Source organism: Dermacentor albipictus, unplaced genomic scaffold (assembly GCF_038994185.2).
Source record: "Dermacentor albipictus isolate Rhodes 1998 colony unplaced genomic scaffold, USDA_Dalb.pri_finalv2 scaffold_17, whole genome shotgun sequence".
Taxonomy (NCBI): domain Eukaryota; kingdom Metazoa; phylum Arthropoda; class Arachnida; order Ixodida; family Ixodidae; genus Dermacentor; species Dermacentor albipictus.
The window spans coordinates 551,144-569,674 of NW_027225571.1; the positions used below are offsets into that span (position 1 = coordinate 551,144).

At 47.6% G+C, this 18,531-nt stretch overlaps 1 protein-coding gene across 1 annotated transcript in view; it reads left to right on the forward strand.

The window, feature by feature from the left end:
• The first annotated feature begins 453 nt into the window (after window positions 1-453).
• Window positions 454-18,531, forward strand: part of LOC139051999 (uncharacterized) — a 66,109-nt gene continuing 48,031 nt past the window's right edge. Inside the window, exons 1-2 of the mRNA XM_070529065.1 lie at window positions 454-586; window positions 2,412-2,552. Coding sequence (XP_070385166.1) covers window positions 467-586; window positions 2,412-2,552 — 261 coding nt within the window. The 5' untranslated portion in view covers window positions 454-466. The remainder of the gene's footprint in view (window positions 587-2,411; window positions 2,553-18,531) is intronic.

Genomic DNA, 18,531 nt, shown 5'->3' on the forward strand with positions numbered 1-18,531 from the left:
CACTGGAACAAGAAATAAAAATAGAAACTTTGTTGGAATGGAAAATATTTGAAGGAGGGGTGGTCGGAGCCTCTCAGTCTAGGGTCCCACTGGAACAAAGAACATTTAGATCTGCTTCTAAGTTCATCGTTTTCTTCTTCTTTGACTCTTACATGCATATTCACACACCCGATGGAGGTGCTTATTTGATTTCGTACTAATCTTACTGAATGGGGTGCCTTGCTGAATGGCGTAAGAACGATGCGTTGCCAACTTTTTTTTGTTATTCAAATCATTCTTCGACGTTTGCCGTCTGAGTCGTAAGCATAGCATTTCACAGCACTTACATGCAAACAGACAAGAGTATAGCACCAACAGCACAGGAGAACAGCACAGGAGGTATCGCCTTTCGCCACTGTGGGTATGTGCCACAGCCACTCAGGAAAACAGCAACAACAACAACTATAAAAGCAGTGGCCCTAGCGCTATGTCAGGTCGCCACAGCCTCTGGGAACTTAATGGGCGACATCGGTCGTGCAAGTGCCTCTTCATATTTGGTGTCGCACTTTCGATCGTCCTGCTAGTAGTGGTCTCTCAAGAGAGCGAGGTAAGTGACATTTTTGCCACTGCACTTTGAGCTGGCCGTGCTGGATGCCTTCACACGTTTCCAGTCGCGTACGCGTGTCTACAACATACAGGCTTTTCTTTAGCTGCACCAAACTTTTTAAAGATTGCCTATGGCAGATAGCACAATTCCAACCCTTGATCTAAATTTCTCGATGAGGAGGCCATTACTTCTACGGAAAACTGAAATGTTCAATTGAATAATTGACGAAATTACGCTAATTAACTTTTGATTAAATACTTTACGCCACATATTTCAATCTACGAATTGCAGCCGCTGAGTTCGCAAGGCGAATCCACTTGGAACGAATTCTCTGGATAGCACCAGTTCCGAGATACTAATTTTCAAGGTGTCCGATCAAATGCATTGGTCGCTCACTTTCTTTTCTAAGAAACCATTGTTTCATGCACTGAAGCACATACATTTCGACGGACACTTTGAAAATTAATATCTCGGAACTGGTGCTGTCCAGGGAATTCGTTTTAAGTGGGAACGCCGTGCCAACTCAGCGGCTATAATTCGTAGATTGAAATACGTGGCGTAAAGTAATTAATTACAAAGTTAATTAGCTTAATTCGGTTAGTTATTCAGTTGAACACTTTGATTTTTCGTAGAAGTTTTGGCCGCCTCATCGAGTAATTTAGATAAAGGGTTAGAATTGTGCTATTTGCCATAGGCAATCTTCAAAAAATTTGATGCAGCTAAAAAAGAAAGCACCCTGTATGGACACACCTTACTCGGCCTGTCGCGTAGGGTGTTGAGAAACAAAAGGGGGCTTCGTTTTCTGTTGTTCTGAAAAGTGCTAAACAAATATTGTAGAGCAAAAATATCTGCAAGTTTCTTGTTAGTGTTTGTTTGTCGCGCACATGGCCTTATCACTACATAACGGCTTTAAGGGAAGTGGTTTGCCGGAATAGGAAAATAATTACGAAAAGGTTAGCTTACACATTTTCTTCAGCTAGATAGTGGGAAGTTCTGAGTACATAAAGCATGAGCAGACGAGGACAGAGGGGAGAACACAATGTCCACCACTATGCGTCTCCCTGTTCTTGTCTGCTAGAGATGCAGCTATACCAGCCATGAACTCCTTGGAGTATATTGGACAGAGTTAAACAGACAATGTATACGAGTGTAGCTACAGTTTACGTGAAACCGGGGCACTGTCAGTCATAATGAGGCAACGAAATTCTTTTTTGTATTTTCACCGAGGATTAAATCGAAATAAATAGTAGTGCGTTGTTCTTTTTTCATGCTTTGTAAATGGTGATCTATAGTACGCACGTCGAAAAGAACAGGTGAATTCAACTCTATGTGCGCTGGCAAATTAAACACATAAAATTTCCGAACTTTTTATTAATATCTTGTCATTGTAACAATTAAAAGATTCTTAATTGCTGTCTTTACGATTTTCTGAAAAGTATTAATGTAAGAAGCAGTACTATACCTTGTGTTTTGTGTTCGTACGTCATCATATTTATATAGTGCCTTTTTAATACGTGAAAATGATCTCTTTAGGGTATGTTGCAGATGGAAATAACCTGTCCAAAAATTCGTTCGTATTTCTTATAGTTATCTTGAACCGAAAGCAATATTTTTTTACTAAAAAAAAATTGCTAGAAACATCCAATAAACTCTTTTCGAAGCTAAATAAACATGAATGTTCCACTCACCTAGAAATGTAACACATTCTAGAGACGTATATTTACTTACATAACTGCTACGAGTAATTTACTTATCTTTCTATCGTGCAGACTGAACGCAGTGAAAGAATGTTTCTGGTTTAGCTTTGTCTTCTTTTCTACACCAGGATGCCCGTTCTGCATACTGCTTGGTTTCGGTGACTGTACTAGTGCTGACAGAAGCGCTGCCCACTCAAGTCACGGTGATGATGCCGCTTTTTCTCTACATGGAACTCGAGTTGTTCGGGGAAGTGACTGATTACTTCCCGGTAGGTGCGGTATGAAAGGTGCTTTACGTACGCTGTTTTAATGACGGATGCCTAGGTCTTTGGACACAAGTGATGTTACTGCGTTACAAAAGCGACTTATTTCCAGGTTAAACTGGATTCACAGGACGAATCTAATTCTGCAGACGAGCATATGACGTGGCTCAATGCGGTCCATCGCGCCGCACACAAGCACAGAGCAGATAAGCTGCCGCTCAGTCACGTTTCGGTCGCCAGCGCAATTAGGTCCTTCGTGCGACTACCGCTTTACTGACCAAATAAAGACTCAGAGACCGCAGGGAGCGTCTTCTTCCGCCGTAAAACACGCAAGTTGGAATCGCCCTTGGCATCGCCATATACGGTTAGTACGCTCTTAGAACGGTAACGTTTAAGTTTACGCTTAGGTGCAAGTAACCTATAGGAAATCGGTTACTAGATTACTAAACAACTTTATATATGAGCATTTGTTAATTTCCGTCGCGGCTAAAGGTTACATGTGTCAAAGCAGCTATCTTAAAGGTTACTGCAACGCCAAATATCTCGTAACTTTTAGAATATATCTTTAAAAAAAAAGTGCCAATTCGTGGCTCAGGGGACAGGTTGTATGGATTGGAAGGTTTCTGATTATTGTGTCGTATTGCGATCCTGATATCATGTTTTTAGCCAGGTCTAACATCTAAAATATGGTGCGTGGCCGCGGGATGGAGGCAGGTTGGGCTAAATTAAAATGTTATTGGTGTCAGTCGGAATGTTTGCTTTCGCAATGTATAAAAAAAGTTTAAATCCTGCACGAGCCCATGCTGAAGTCAACGAGCAGTAATTCAGTGGTCAATAATCTACACTGCATACGTGCCATTATAATGTAAAAGCAAACCACAGAAACAATGAACATGCATCGGAAAATATTGCTGCGAACGATGTTGTATGGCATAAATTATAACTATGGTTCGGTGTGGTGGAAAGCCCCCCACTACCACTGCAGGCATTTTAGGCTGTGGTACAAAACCTACCTGCACGAAAATTAAACGTGGATGCATTATGGGTATTGAATATACATTTGAACCCAATAATTTTTTATTTCCTTGTGTATCAATGCTTCTTTTAGTCACGTTTGTTATATCTTCTCGTGAAACACGACACCTGTTGATAGCAGGACACATACTGAAGGGTGCACCTGGGCGCACGCTGGAGTACTGTAAACGCTCTACGAACGACAGAACAAAAGCGTCGAGCAGGCGCAATAACTGTTTTGTAGGGGAGCAAAATGCTTTGTAGTAAAACTTACTGTACACTGCCACAGAATGTAATATGCCGCCGGGTTTTTTCTTCTTTTCTTGCATTTATAACTCATCTGAGAGGGTACCCCAGTTCCTATATTGCACCAAATGTCGGGTTCCCTGGAGAACGCCAAACATGCACAAGTTTCGCTCACTCACTAACACGCGAGAAAGACACCGCTACATTCACATTAGAGCAGGCGACAGCCGCTCCAGTAAGGTCTCCTATCGGGATGAACGGGCGCTCACAGTATGAGGCCACAATAGCGGCCGGCCAAATGAGCAGGGAGAAAATATTCAAATACAAACTAAAAGCAATATCTTTAAAGTATAAAATATAGTATTGATATATGGTTATGGGCTCTATTCTGGACATTTCCCCATTTTCGAAGCCTGACGTAGGCGCGACGCTTACAAAATGGTGCTGATAGCCCTGTTTTGCTTTCGTAACGTGACGTTTTCCCTATGAAACTGAAATGAAGGCACTGAACCTAACGTTATTGATAAAGCGAAACAGTTTTCTTCCCCAGTAAAGATAAAGCAGCTAGCTCAAAGCGTACGATTATTCCGTCGAAAACGCTTCTCGCTTCCGTCGGCTGTTGCGTACGAGCCGCCATCTGCTTCATTAGCTAGGATGCGTGTACCCAGGAGCATTTTTACAATTGCTATTAGGTACAGCGGCGCTCGGCGTTTCTGCGCAGGCGCGAGTAACAGCGGGTGCGAGAGAGAAAATCTGGCGGCTTTTGCTCCTTGAATATGACTCTGCTTACGCACTACGGAGGAGGTATCTTAGCGCGTGTTGTATGCGTTTGTCCCCTAGACATGCCGGCATTGCGGAGTACGGTCGAGTTTCTTTACGCTCCACCGCTGGCTACTCCTAGATCTTGCCGTGGAATGTGGGAGTTGGCCGTCGTTGAGGAGGATTTTGAGAACTGAAGGTTTATTTACATTATTCACAGTAATAACACAAAGTAAGGAACAGTCACAAAGTCATCGACGGCCGGCAGCAAATCGGATGCTGCGACCCGTGGCAAGAACGAAAGAATGAATGAATGAATGTCTCTTCTTCCTGTCTCTCGCTTTTAACCTTTTCGGTCACTCAGGATAACGTCATTTTCGGCCAATCGTCGAGCCAGCTCAGGTGTCATCATTTTCCTCCAATGGTAGGCACCCGTGCAAGTGCCGTCACATTCGGCCAATGGGGACGCTCCAAGTGCTCCATTGTCCGAGGGATGACTTGCCTCCGGCGTCGCCTGCTCGCCTGGAAGCGCTCAGCTGGAGGAGACGGGTTGTTCTCGAACGACCTTCCAGAGCCGCAAAACAGCTTTGCTCGGGACCAAGATCAACTACCTGGAACCGTGCAACCCTCCCGTTGCACTTTCGGGAAGAATCAAGCAGGGGGGGGGGGGGAGACAATAGCTTGACGTGCGGTGCATGAGGTTGGGGTCGCCAACATGTCTGACGGGTCCGGTAACGTTCTAGATGCGCCCCGGCCCACCATAATTGGAATGCGACGGCGATTAGATGTCGTCGGGGAACTTGAGTGATGCCAGGAAAAGGGTCCGTATCCAGCAGTTCCTCCTCGCCCCGGAAGTTCGGAATGGCCGGTGAACTCAATTCGCTGGCCATGAGGAACGCTGATGGAACGTGTAGTGTACTGGTGACCAGCCTCGTGTAACGAAATTCTGGATCCCGGACCCTGGAGAACCTACGTAAAACAAAAGAAACAACACAGCGCTGCGCCACGTGCAAGCGCAGGCTGTTCACTCCTGACTCGCCAGGCTATTACTATGTCAAAATCAACTCTGGCTTTTTTTCCCTTTCCCAATTTTGATAAAGCAGTCCCAACCACCTTTTTAAACAGCTTTCCATATCTCCCCGAATGCCGACAAGGCCAGAGTGATATTGTCGTTGCAAAAGAAACGGGAGAAAGTTAAACAATTGCTGAAAACAACTTTTACAACTATACACAACAAAGTTTTAAAACTACAGCCCATAATAACACTTGCTACCTCGTTAGTCAAAGGAAGCAAGTTAATACATCGGTTTACTGTGTGGGGATCGCACGCGCATCCCGATATCCCCGGAGCAGCCACGCGGTTATCACGCGATAATCACGTGCTCGCTCGCGGAGGGTAGCGGGGAGAGAGCACCTTCGCCGCTACCGCTGCTCTTCGCGCCTGGGCGCGACGCTGCAGCCAAGGCACCCCGTTCCCTCCTTTCCCTTTCTTGGAACCGGGGAGACTCCCTCTCTGCCGCTCGGGGAGAAGCGCTATTCCCCCGATGCACCGTTGTCTTTCGGCTGACGAGCTTGCGACTGGCCGCATCTCAATTCAGCCGCTGAGACCGCCGCACGCCGTCCCCCTGTTGCGCCCGGCCTTTGTGTGCGACTGACCGCCCCAGGGCCCGAGCGCGGATCCACTCTGGGTGAGCTGAACTCTTATCAGCCTCTTTTGTGGTTCCCACATTGTGCGGTTTGTTTCACCCCAGACGTGCGGAATGCTCCGCCGCTGTGGTTTTTGTGTTGTATCTGTATGTGTTGTTGCTGTTGTTGTCAGTTGGTATACTTGTACTCTAAGGTGAATAAACACCTTAGGTCGAGACTCACCCTGTCCCCACTGGCCTGAGCCCGCCGTGGTCGCAACTCACTGCGAACCGCGGGTTAGGGGTCACAGCTCTGACTGTTAGGGCGGCTGCGAAAGTGCTAGCGAGCGACTGCCGCTCCACCGGCGCTGTGCGATCCAGAGAAGGGTCAGGTGCGCACACGCGAACTTGAGTAATACCCCTATAACCGAAACAACCGGCTCAAACCATCCGCGTTCCCATTTAACTTGTCCCTTTTGTAATGGACGGCGAAGCTATGTTCCTGGAGAATTAGACTCCATCTGAGCAAGCGTGCGTTCTTAGGGGACATGTGTCTGAGCGAGGTCAGAGGACAGCCCCAATAGGCAGGGCCCCCAGAGGCAGGTGAAAGTACAGAGCTGCTCTCCCTTTCTGTTGCTTCCACTGACGACCTTTCTTCGCTACGCAAATTTTCTACGGGGATAATTTTAATTGGCACCTCTGCTGTCACACTGTTTTCTTTTTCCTCCGTTGCCCGAGGTTCTACCAGGGAATGTGCTTCCTCGCGTTCCACCACCGCTGCGCTGGGGTCCTCGGTCAGCTGAGCGGCGATATGGCGTGCTCGTGAGTGGGTTAATGCCTGCACCCTTCGTTCTCCGAACTCCTGACCGCGCTCCCGTAACGAACACTCCGAATGGTTTGAAAAGAGATACGGGTAGTCTATTGGTAGCGCCTTCGAAACGCCTGCCTCCGTCTCTAGTTCTCCGAAAGGACTGGATATTGTCACTCCGGCTATTGGCAGACGCACGCTGTGTTCCTCTAGCACTGATTTGATCCAAGTTACCTTCCCTGTATAGTCCTCGGCGTTTACAAAAGAAGCGTGAAATAGGTCCATGGTTGCTCCACTGTCCCTTAATACTTTACAGGTTTTTCGGCTAATCCGAAGCTCCTGAAGGTACGAACAGATAAACTCCAAGCGTTCGTCGCTTCCGCCCACGTAGAAAAGTACTACCGGCTTTTTTTTTGCAATCCGAGGCACAGTGACCTACGCCTTGGCACTGATAACATGGGACCGGTCGCCTTTCTCGAACTTTCGCGTATCAACCTTTTTTGTCCCCTCCTCTGGAGGGCTGCTAGCTCCTTTATCGTTGTTCCCTTCCTGAGTTTTTTTCATCGACTCGGTCCTCTCGGTAGCTTTTACCTGTGTCCATTTTTCTGGTAGATATACCTCCTCGGATTATCCCTTCCATTTGAACGCTCGTCGTCGGTAGTGAGTTTTCGTCGCATCACGTACTCATCGGCTAGCCGAGCCGCCTTATCTGCCGTGTCAAAGGCATTTCTATCCTGGACTCAAACCTCACTGACTGCGGAATGCTGCGGTAGAATTGTTCGAGACCAATACACTCTATAATTTTGTGGCTCGTATGGCTCGACCTCGCTTGATCTGCTATGGTTGTCCGCTTCATCGCCTGCCGCAGGACGCGATTCCTGAAGTTCAACCTGTAGCTCTGCCATTTCTTTCTCGTGTTTTTCCCGTTTTCGCTTACGCTCACTCTCACGTTCTTGACGCTCACGCTCCCGTGTTTCTTGTATCACCTCCCAAGCAATCTTAATGCTTTCATCACCATTGCCACTATGTTGAATTGCGTTTTGGATAGCTGGCTTTTTCATCTTTTCGTCTACCTTATCTCCCAACTCGTCGCACAATAACAAGTCTGACCTTGTCAACCTTCTAAGATCCATGGCAGCTGCCTCGACATGTGGTTAGAACTGTTTTCCTTAATATGCAAAAAATTCCCGATTCTTAAAACAATCAAAATAAACATGCAAAATGTGAGGTATGGCGAATCAAAAGGAAAAATACCACGCCCTCACTCACGGATGCAGCAGCACGCCATCCGGTTCATCGGTCCGCTGTTCCCGGTTCTTCAGTACTCCCTGGGTTGAACGCTATTTCTTCTTCGCTGTTCCCCAGTTCCTCAGAACTTCTTTGGACGAAGGTTCATCCTTATGGCTGCCACCAGTTCTTATATCTTGCCGTTGAGTGCGGGAGTTGGCCAACGTTGAGGAGGATTTTGCGAACTGAAGCTTTATTTACATTATTTACAGTAATAACACAAAGTAATGAACAGTCATAAAGTCATCGACAGCCAACAGCAAATTGGACGCTGTGGCCCGTGGCAAGAACAACAACAACAACAACAACAACAACAAAAAGACTCTTCTCCCTGTCTCTCGCTTTTAACCCCCTTCGGTCTCTGGGGGTCACGTCATTTTTGGCCAATCGTCGAGCCTGCTCAGGTGTCATCATTTTCCTCCAATGGTAGGCGCCCGTGCCAGTGCCGTCACATTCGGCCAGTGGGGACGCTCCAAGTGCTCCATTGTCCGAGGGATGACTTGCCTCCGGCGTCGCCTGCTCGCCTGGAAGCGCTCAGCTGAAGGAGACGGGTTGTTCTTCCACGACTTTCCAGAGCCACAAAACAGCTTTGCTCGGGACCAAGATCAACTACCTGGAACCGTGCCACCCTGCCGTTGCACTTTCGGGAAGAATCAAGCGGGGGGGAGGGGATACAATAGCTCGACGTGCGGTGCATGAGGTTGGGGTCGCCAACCTGTCTGACGGGTCCGGTAACGTTGTAGACGCGCCCCGGCCCACCATAATTGGAATGCGACGGCGATTGGATGTGGTCGGGGATTTTGAGTGATGCCAGGAAAAGGTTCCGTATCCAACACTACCCGCGTGGGGAGGCAGTGGGCACGGACGCTTCACTTGGTGATCGCTGTGTCTGAAGGGGGCAAGGTTCTGATTGGTGTTGTATTAGTCGCGGGTTGCTTTTTAGTTGGGACGTTAGATTGGATTTTTACAAGCACTGCTCCAGGAGGGCACATGTAACCGGCAAACGGAGGCCTCAGAAGAGCGCCTGAGGTTATAATAAAGGAGGCGGCGCAGGATCTCCGGGGCACCCAAGGGGTAGCGGGCGGATCAAAGCTGGAAGCAAGGCGGTCCGTGGGTTGGGGCCGCGGAGGCCGAAGCGTGCCAGGAGGTGTTTGCATAAAAAATTGGAGACCCGCGATAGTGGACAGCCGATCTTATACACCCCTGGCACGCGCAGGCCTCAGCGAACCCAACCCACGGACCAGTCTGGGTTCTAGCTTTGGTGTCCTGGAGGCGCCGTCAATAATGCGAAATAATGACACGTTGTTTCAATTAGTAAGGAACACGGCTGTATAAATATAATTACATCCAGCCGCCAACTTGCGATGCTAAGTTCAGCAATACTGCGCCCCGCGACTTCTGCCGGCACTATAGAGACAAACGCACAGAACACGCGCCAAGAAACTGCTCCGTAGTGCGTAGTCAGAGTAATATATTCAAGGAGCAAAAGTCCCTTCATTTCGTCTATCGCACCCGCTCTTACTCCTGCATGCGCGCACACGCCCGGCGTCTCCGCAAGTGCCATGCCCCACTGTACCTACTAGCGATTGTAAATACGCTACCCGGGAAACGAAATGAGTCATCGTATATTGGTGCCAACGCGCTTGTTTTCTGACTTGAGGCAAAATACACGACTTACCAGTAGTAATGAGCGTCCGTTCTAGGCCACGTTGTCACTACCTCGCGAAACGCAAGTTACACAGCCGGATTAGGCTGGCTGAGAAATGGCCGAATATCACCCATAGCGTTGCGCGTGCCAGAGATATCCGCTTGCGCGACGCACGCGCAGGCGCTGCCATCTCTTGTGCACTTCGCTGGTTACTCGCACAGCGTGAGGAAACTTCGAGGTGCCGCCTTGCGTACATTTGTTTTTATAATTTAATAAGCCGCCGTTTTCATAACTTGTGATGATGCAAAAAGTAGTAATCTTGATTACAATACGAACGCAGCAGTGAAAAGTGGAAAACGTCGCAGAATGTTTCAAATGTTGAACCAATATTATTTCAAATAAATATGTTAAAAAAAACGATGGCCCAAAACACAAATGCGAACACGACCCGAGAGCGATGCAAATACTATGAGGACATGTTATTAACAACAACAACAACAAAAATTCATGGCCCTCAACTACGGGGAAAATGCGGCGATATGCATGCCTGTGAGCCGCCGTTGCATATGACTGCTCATTAGCATAATTCGCGCGGAACGTCCCACCACAAATTATGGTGGAAAATCTCTGCAATGGTGGCCTAAGGCAACGTCACGCAACGTCAGATCGACGTTTACGAAAAGGCCCTTCCTGTGAAGTTCCCCACGGCACAATATTTCGGCAAATCAGCAAGCTGACATGGCACCTATCTTGGATCGCCAGCACATATTTGCGAAATCGTAGATGCACAACACTGGCTTTTGTACGCTACCGCTCACTTTCTTTTTGAAGCGCTAACGTAGCAATATAGCTGCCAAGGACAAAAAAAAAATGTGTTAGTCGATAAAATTTGCAGCCCCACGTCACGTTTAGTCATGAAAACGCAAAATTCCATTTTGCAAATATTCCGTTTCCCGGCACAAATTTCAAGGCACTTGAGCTCTCGAGAGCACATCAGAGAGTCAATATGGCGGATAATGGTGGCCGTGCAGTCGCCATGCGTGTCGAGAATAGAGCCTTATGTGACACTTTGACATGCTCTTTGACAGAACTGTATCTTGATTGTTATTTTTAGCTGCCCTCTATAGATGCATGCCATAATCAAACGCGCTTCAGCTTCAGCCAAACATGAGCGCAGTCATATCTCCTCGGCTTCTTTATTCTATGCGTCTGCGTTGTGTAGCTCTCACGAAGCATGCCGAGAAGAGTATTGGCGATGCGGTCTTTTTGTAACGGTCGTGTCACGCTTTGTTTCTTCGCTTTAACGACGTTTTAACGCTCTTCGATTTGGTGGCGTTCACTTACCAAGCGTGTAGTGTGTCTGAGTCGCTCGTGACGAGTGGTACAGTTACCAATAAGACTCCTAGGGCCAAACAATGATATCTTCCTTACCTCAGTAAGGAAGCCTTCATTGCGGTGAGGCTACCTTATGCCACTCTGAAAGCTTCCTTACTGAGGGGCCCTCGGTGAAGGCTTCCTTGGTGCTTCCTCCGCATAAGGTAGCTCCAAAGCTACATTCATGCGTCCTTGCGCCGCTCCTGGCCCTGAATGAGTGCTTCACCTCACTGCTTAACCGCGTGACGTTTGCTTGCGCATGCGCGCTGTCGCCCACCTGCGGAGAAGCGCGAGCATGGTACGTCTTGCCAGGCGTGTTCGTTTAAGTCACGCGTGCGGCATGAAAGCATTGCTAGGCGATGCTAGGCGTTGCACGACGCCGGCGTGCTAGCGTTGATGGAGCACATCAAGTTTTGCACTGTGATGCGCTACTTTTTTTAACTTTAGTAAACAAAACTAAAAGAAAGCGTCCACGCTTCTCTATATTAGCTCTTCAATTGAAAGATTGTGCAACGATACATTTTTTTATAGAATAATGGTGTTCGCGTAAAGATTTTAAGAGATAATCTCGAACCCAGGCATGCGGTAACCACTTCTTACTCGAGGACGGGTGAAGGGAGCTTTCAGAGAACGCTTGCTTCCTCCATCGGTCCTTCGCTGTAAGGAGGCCTCACGTAAGGTTAGGAAGCGCTCGATGGAAAGGAACGTTTCGTTGTTTGGGCCAGAGGCTACTAAAATTTTGCGTGTTTAATTATAGGATCTGTGGTAATGTTTTATCTGTTTGTAGTTTATTTATGCTTCTTTCATTAGATGTTAATAGCGGTTTGCAGTCCAACTTAAACAGCTAACTATAAGATTGTTAGATTACTATTCCATCCATATAGGCTCCGCTGCCCAGCAACGAGGTCAGAGAATTAACAACTGACATATTGACCGCAAACAGACATGATTGTGCTTTCAACAGGGATGAGATTGTCTCTCTTATGATAGTCTAACACTTATAGGTATTCGTATTTACCCATATTGTACACGAACCATAACCATGTATGTCTATTTGCATAAGATGTGTGCTGCCACGCAGGGCTGTGCTCGAAGGTCTTTTCATTATTGCTTCACGGCCGTGACGAAAGAAAAAAACAAAACAGAGCGAGCAAGATGTATTTTTGCTTGTGAAGGGAATACTTTGAGTTACCTTGTTTTGTCTAGGCAAATAATGTAATCATGACATTTTCATTAAATGTTTAGTGTCGGCTTCTCTTCTCACAGCTGCAACACACATTATTTCCATAATGTGGGTGTTGCCGCCTGATAGCTCCATAAATTTCGTTTTGATACAAGAACTGTTGCATGCAGAAATGTGCAGTGATACTGAAATGTCCCACCTTTCCAGATGTGCTTTCAACTTGTGCAAAGTATAATTATTAGAAATCTCGCTATAATGTGATGACGGCATCATACTGTTTGCAGAAAGTTTTCTTTCAACACGGACCACAGCAAAGAAATATGTTGCCGGTCCAACCTTTATAGAGTGCATTCACCTCTACAAAAACAGCACACAGTGTATTTCACCAATTATTCTGGTTTTGCGCATTTAATTCTCAGATTACCATGTATACGTGCCAGCTTACTTCAAAAGGTACAACTTTTATGATGCATCGTGCCTTCTATACTGTTTGCTGCAAGCTGCCTTGTTAAAATGATCTGCGCTGAAAGAGTAGCAAGGCGGCAAAGGGGATTTATACGCTGTGATCCGGACTGTCATTGAATACTAAAAATGGAGCATTTGAGTTGAAATCTTGATTTCTGCTGAACAAGTTTACAGCAATCGCAACAGAATTTCCCACACAATCCTTGGTACGAGCATTACCAATACTCGACTGATTATTGTGTAAATAACCACTTGGGGTTAACGGCAGAGCTGTTCAATCAGGACTTCATGTCCGGTTGCAGGAAGCATTCTGCCAGAGAATAGTCTCAAAAATACATACTGAAAACATGCCATAAAATCTATTGCTGCTCCAGTTGAGATATTTATGTACAGAATGTAGCCGTTGGGCGTGCAGAAACAATAATTGAAAAGCAACGCCCTTCATTGTAGATGCTGATTTCCAATTTCTGGAAACGCGTGCCAGGCACAATTTAAGGCAAATTGGTATGACGTCAGTGATGGCTGCCTTGTGTATGCTATGAAATGTCCCCTAGAGAAATGAAAGGAAAGCTAATTAGTAAAATTTTGTCCTGAAATAATTGTATTGTCTATCGCGCAAATTCTAGTTTTTGTCGCCGCTATGAAGCTTTCACAACAGTAAACTGCCATTTTGTCTTAAGACCTGCATACTTATTATTTTAGACAGTCATGTCCAAGAACCTTGGACATAGCCCCTCCGGCCATTTTTATGAACTTTTTTTTTGTGATCCGTCATATAGGCATATAGTCTTGCACGTCTTCACCCGCGTGTTTTTCTGCGCATATCCATGAATTTTGTACATTACTCCTTCGGCCGTCCATTGAACTTCACTGTAGTGCACTGACGTAACTCATTGAGCAACGCTTTCCAAAAATGGCATCTCGGAAGGTCAGCCGAAATTTAAGAACTTTCCTTCAGCTACGTAGAAAGCATACTTTTTTTCTGATAACACGGGATTTTACGGCACTTAGGGCCAAACAATGAAATCTTCCTTACCACAGTAAGGAAGCCTTCATTGCGGTGAGGCTACCTTATGTCACTCTGAAAGCTTCCTTACTGAGGGGCTCGGTGAAGGCTTCCTTGGTGCTTCCTCAGCATAAGGTAGCCCCAAAGCTTCCTTCATGGGCCCTTACGCCGCTCCTTGCCCTGAACGAGCGCTTAACTCACTGCTTAACCACGTGACGTTTGCTTGCGCATGCGCGCTGTCGCCCACCAGCGAAGAAGCGCTAGCATGGTACGTCTTACCAGGCATGGTCGTTTCAGTCGCGTGCGGCATGAAAGCGTTGCTAAGCGTAGCCAAGGGCGCTATTCTGGACACGCGTGGCGGCTGCACGGCCGCCATTATCCGCCAAGTTTACTCTCTGATTGGCTGTGGAGAGCTCACGTGCCTTAAAATTTGTGGCGGGAAACGGAAGTTTTGCGAAATGTCATTTTGCGTTTTCATCAAGATGACGAAACGTGACGTGGAGCTGCAAATCTTATGGACTAATACATTTTTTGTGGTCCTTGGCAGATATATTGTGATGTTAGCGCTTCAAAAAGATTCTGAGTGGTAGCATGCAGAAGCCAGTGCAACGCATCTGCAATTGCGCGAATATGTGGTGGCGATCCAAGATATGCGCCATGCCAGCTTGCTGATTGGCTGAAGGAATATCTCGTGAGGAGCGTCACAGGAAGGGCTGTTTCGTAATCGTCATTTTGACAATGCGTGACATTGCGCTGGGCCGCCATTGCTTAGATTTTCCGCCATAATTTTTGCTGCGACGAGCCGCGCGAATTATGCTAATGAGCAGCCATATGCAATGGCAGCCGAGAGGAATGCGTACCGCCACATTTTCCCCGTGGTTCGGCGCCACGAAAATATTTTGTTCATACCGCGTGCTCATAGTATTTGCATCGCTCTCGGGTGGTGTTGGCATTTGTGTTTGGGGCCATCATTTTTTTTAAAAAACGCGTTTATACGAAATAATATTGGTTGAACATAGCAAACTTTCGGCACTGTTGTCCACTTTTCACTGCTGCATTTGTATTGTAATCAAGATTAATGCCTTTTCGCGCAATCAAAAGTTATGACAATGGCCTCTTTCTAATTTATAAAGAGAAATGTACCCAAGGCGGCGCCTTGAAGTTTCCTCCTGCGGTGCGAGTAACCAGCGAAATGAACAAGAGATGGCAGCGCCGGCGCTTGCGTCGCGCTAGTGGATATCTCTGGCGCGCGCAACGCTATCGGTGATATTCGGCCGTTTCTCAGCCAGCCGAGTCGGGCTGAGTCACTTGCGTTTCATGAGATAGCGATAACGTGGCCTAGAACGTGCGCGCATCACCGCTGGTAGGTCGCGTATGTTGTCTTAAGCAAGAAAACAAGCGCGTTGGCGCCAACATGCGATTACTCATTCCATTTTCCGGGGACACGCATCCTAGCTATTGAAGCAGACGACGGCTTGTACGCAGCAGACGACGGAAACGAGGCCGGTATTTTGTAGCGATGCCTTTTCCGATTCTATGCTTTTTCAGGCTTTTCGCGCTTGGCGAGTGGTCAGAGCGACGGTCTGCCCACATTATCAACGGGATCAGGAGGCCGTGTGTGGTGGATGATAAGAATAGCATAGAATAAGGCATAAGGCATCGCTACAAAATAGCGGCCGAGAAGTGTATTCGACGGAATAATCATACGCTTTGAGATAGCTGCTTCATTTTCACTGCGGATGAAAATTGTTTTGCTTTACTGATAACGCTACATTCAGTGCCTTCATTTCAGTTTCTTAGGCGAAACGTCAACTTGGCGTCACGTTACGTAAGCAAAACTGGGCCACCAGCGCCATTTTGTTTGCGTCGCGCCTACGTCACGCACCGAAGAAAATGGCGGAATGTCCAGCGGCCGAATCTTATAACGGTTCGGAATACGAACCGTTCGCTTCGCCACTTACGTTACTTCATGTGCCACTCCCAATCCGACGGTGCAAGAAGGGGAGGACGCGACCAATAGATGAGAGGGTGCCACCTCTGAAGTATACGTCACTATATGACGAGCTAATCGAGGAATTGCAGAATGTTTCTGCTTGCTAAACAAATGTAAAATATAAATTAAATATTATACGCCAAGTATTGAAGTATAAACTTGTGATGCCGGGCGTTTACGCAATGCAGAAGTAATTTATTAATGTCATTCTTTTTCATTCTCAGCCCACAGGCGGTATCGTAAGCGTAGATGAGTTGGCCACGGAGTTGGCAGAGCGCAGCGCTATGTCGTCTGCTACCAGGAGCTCGCACGATGCATGCAACAGGAACGCACTGCCAGCACTTCTCAAGTAGCTAGCGCGACAAAACCGTGAACTGGTTCTTAGGGACACCTTTACTAGCCGACTATATCAATTTTACTTCTTTTTTCGCCCTTCGTCATCGGCTCGGACATGACTCGCTCGCCGCCGCGCTGCCGCTATCCCTGCGATCTGTCCCACGGCGCGTCGCGTGATAGAAGCAATGGAACTTAAATCGAACATTACGATACAAGGGCCCTGCATTGCCTTCGCGAAGTCAAATCGAAGAGTGTGGTGCTGACGGTGCGCGCTGTGCCGTGAAATTGAGAAACAAAGTATGGCACTCCCGAGCTAGAGAAAAAAGGGCAGCCAAATAAGAGAGCTCCACAATACCTTCCCGTCCTGTCTGTATAGTTTTATCAGCCGAATGAAGGAAGCGCTGAACCAGCCTAGGTTGAACCCTTCTGATTGCTGAACGGCAATCTGTGAGTTATTCACACTGGCGATAGCACTGGGAATTCGATCTCACCATGCAAATATCTCCTTAGCATTGACTTTGAAACTTCGGTCACGACAAAGCTGACCCAGCCCTTCAACCGGCCAACACAGTAATTGCGAGAGCAACTTTGTGGACAATGCCGGCAGCAGAGATCTGGGCAATTCCGATGAATGCTTCGCGTCCGACTGAGCTCTGGGAGCTGCAGGCCGGTGGCGATGAACCGCAGCGCGCAATATTCCTTCCTCTGCGTGGAATGGCCACTCGTACGCTTGCAGCCGAGTCTCCTCCATTTGATAGCGTAGCCTGCTAAAGGTCTACTTAGAAAGCCAGCAAGGGCGATGCAACTCATTATCCGTCACTTCTTCGAAAGCGTATCGCATTTCCAGCCGTGGTCGACACCGAAAGAGCAACGCCAAGCAGACGACGAAGTAATAGCCTCCGAAGCAACCAACGCACGCGCGCGCGACGCCCGCGTGTCTCCGGGGACGCGCGACCGGCGCGCGCGGCCAGGGTCACAAGCCAACAGCCAAGCCACAGCAACGGAACCCAAAGCGGACTACCCCTTCGCCGGTTCCTACGACCGGTTCGCTTTGAAGATGATTGACAGATGCGTGACGTATTCGAAAATTGCGATACCGCCCCGCTGCCTCTGATGGCCTGTGACGTAATCGAAATTTTGGCCAATCAGGTGAGGCCAAAGGAACGGTTCCCCAGCCAAACCGTTATAAGATTCGGCCCCAAAATAGCGCCCCAAGCGTTGCACGCCGCCGGCGTGCCAGCGTTGATAGATCACATCAAATTTTGAACTGTAATGCGCTACTTTTTAAACTTTAGTAAACAAAACTAGAAGAAAGCGTCTACACTTCTCTATATTAGCTGTTCAATTTAAAGATTGTGCCACGATACAACATTTTTATAGAATAATGGTGTTCGCGTAAAGATTTTAAGAGATAATCTCGAACCCAAGCATGCGGCAACCGCTCCTTACGTGAGGACGGGTGAAGGGAGCTTTCAGAGTACGCGTGCTTCCTCCATCGGTCCTTCGTTGTAAGGAGGCCTCACGTAAGGTTAGGAAACGCTCGAAGGAAAGGAATGTTTTATTGTCTGTGCCTTAGTCGTAGTTGCGACTATGTGCCTTAAATGCCCATATTTTCTAGAGAGTATCCTCCTGACGTTGGGACTGATAGCGCCCCAAGTCACAGACACAGAAGATACAGAAGAACAGAAGATACTCTCTGGAACTTCTCCCTCAAGGCAACGCCGCGTCCAGATCATCTGGGCCCCTGGTCACTCGGGTGTGGCTGGAAACGAAGCCGCCCACGAAGCGCGCCCACAGCTTTTCAAAAGCTGCGTCGCGTCCGTTGCGGGCTCAACGGGCTTTGCGGGACGTTCTCGCGTGTTCTCGCTTGTCCATGACAGCGCATTTCTGGATATCTCTGTTGCCGAAGATATGACTCCGGCTTCTGGTTTGATTTCGGGGCGGCTGATATTGGCTACACAGTTTAGGAGGCTGGCATATGGCGGCGCTGATTGGCAGACTACCGGTTCCTAAGCATGCAAATCCAGCAATTCTTACCTCAACTTTTGCGTCCGGCCAACTATTGGCGTATCGTGCGCGTGCGCGCTTCGCTACGCACGCACAACGTCACGCGCTGCGTACGTAGCTGGTTGCGGACGCCAAAATAAAACTGCCTATTAATTCCACTCTCTGGTAGCCAACCGTCCGATGTTGTCGCTATGTTGTGAAGGGTTATAGTTCCGATGACCGCTTCGCGACAGA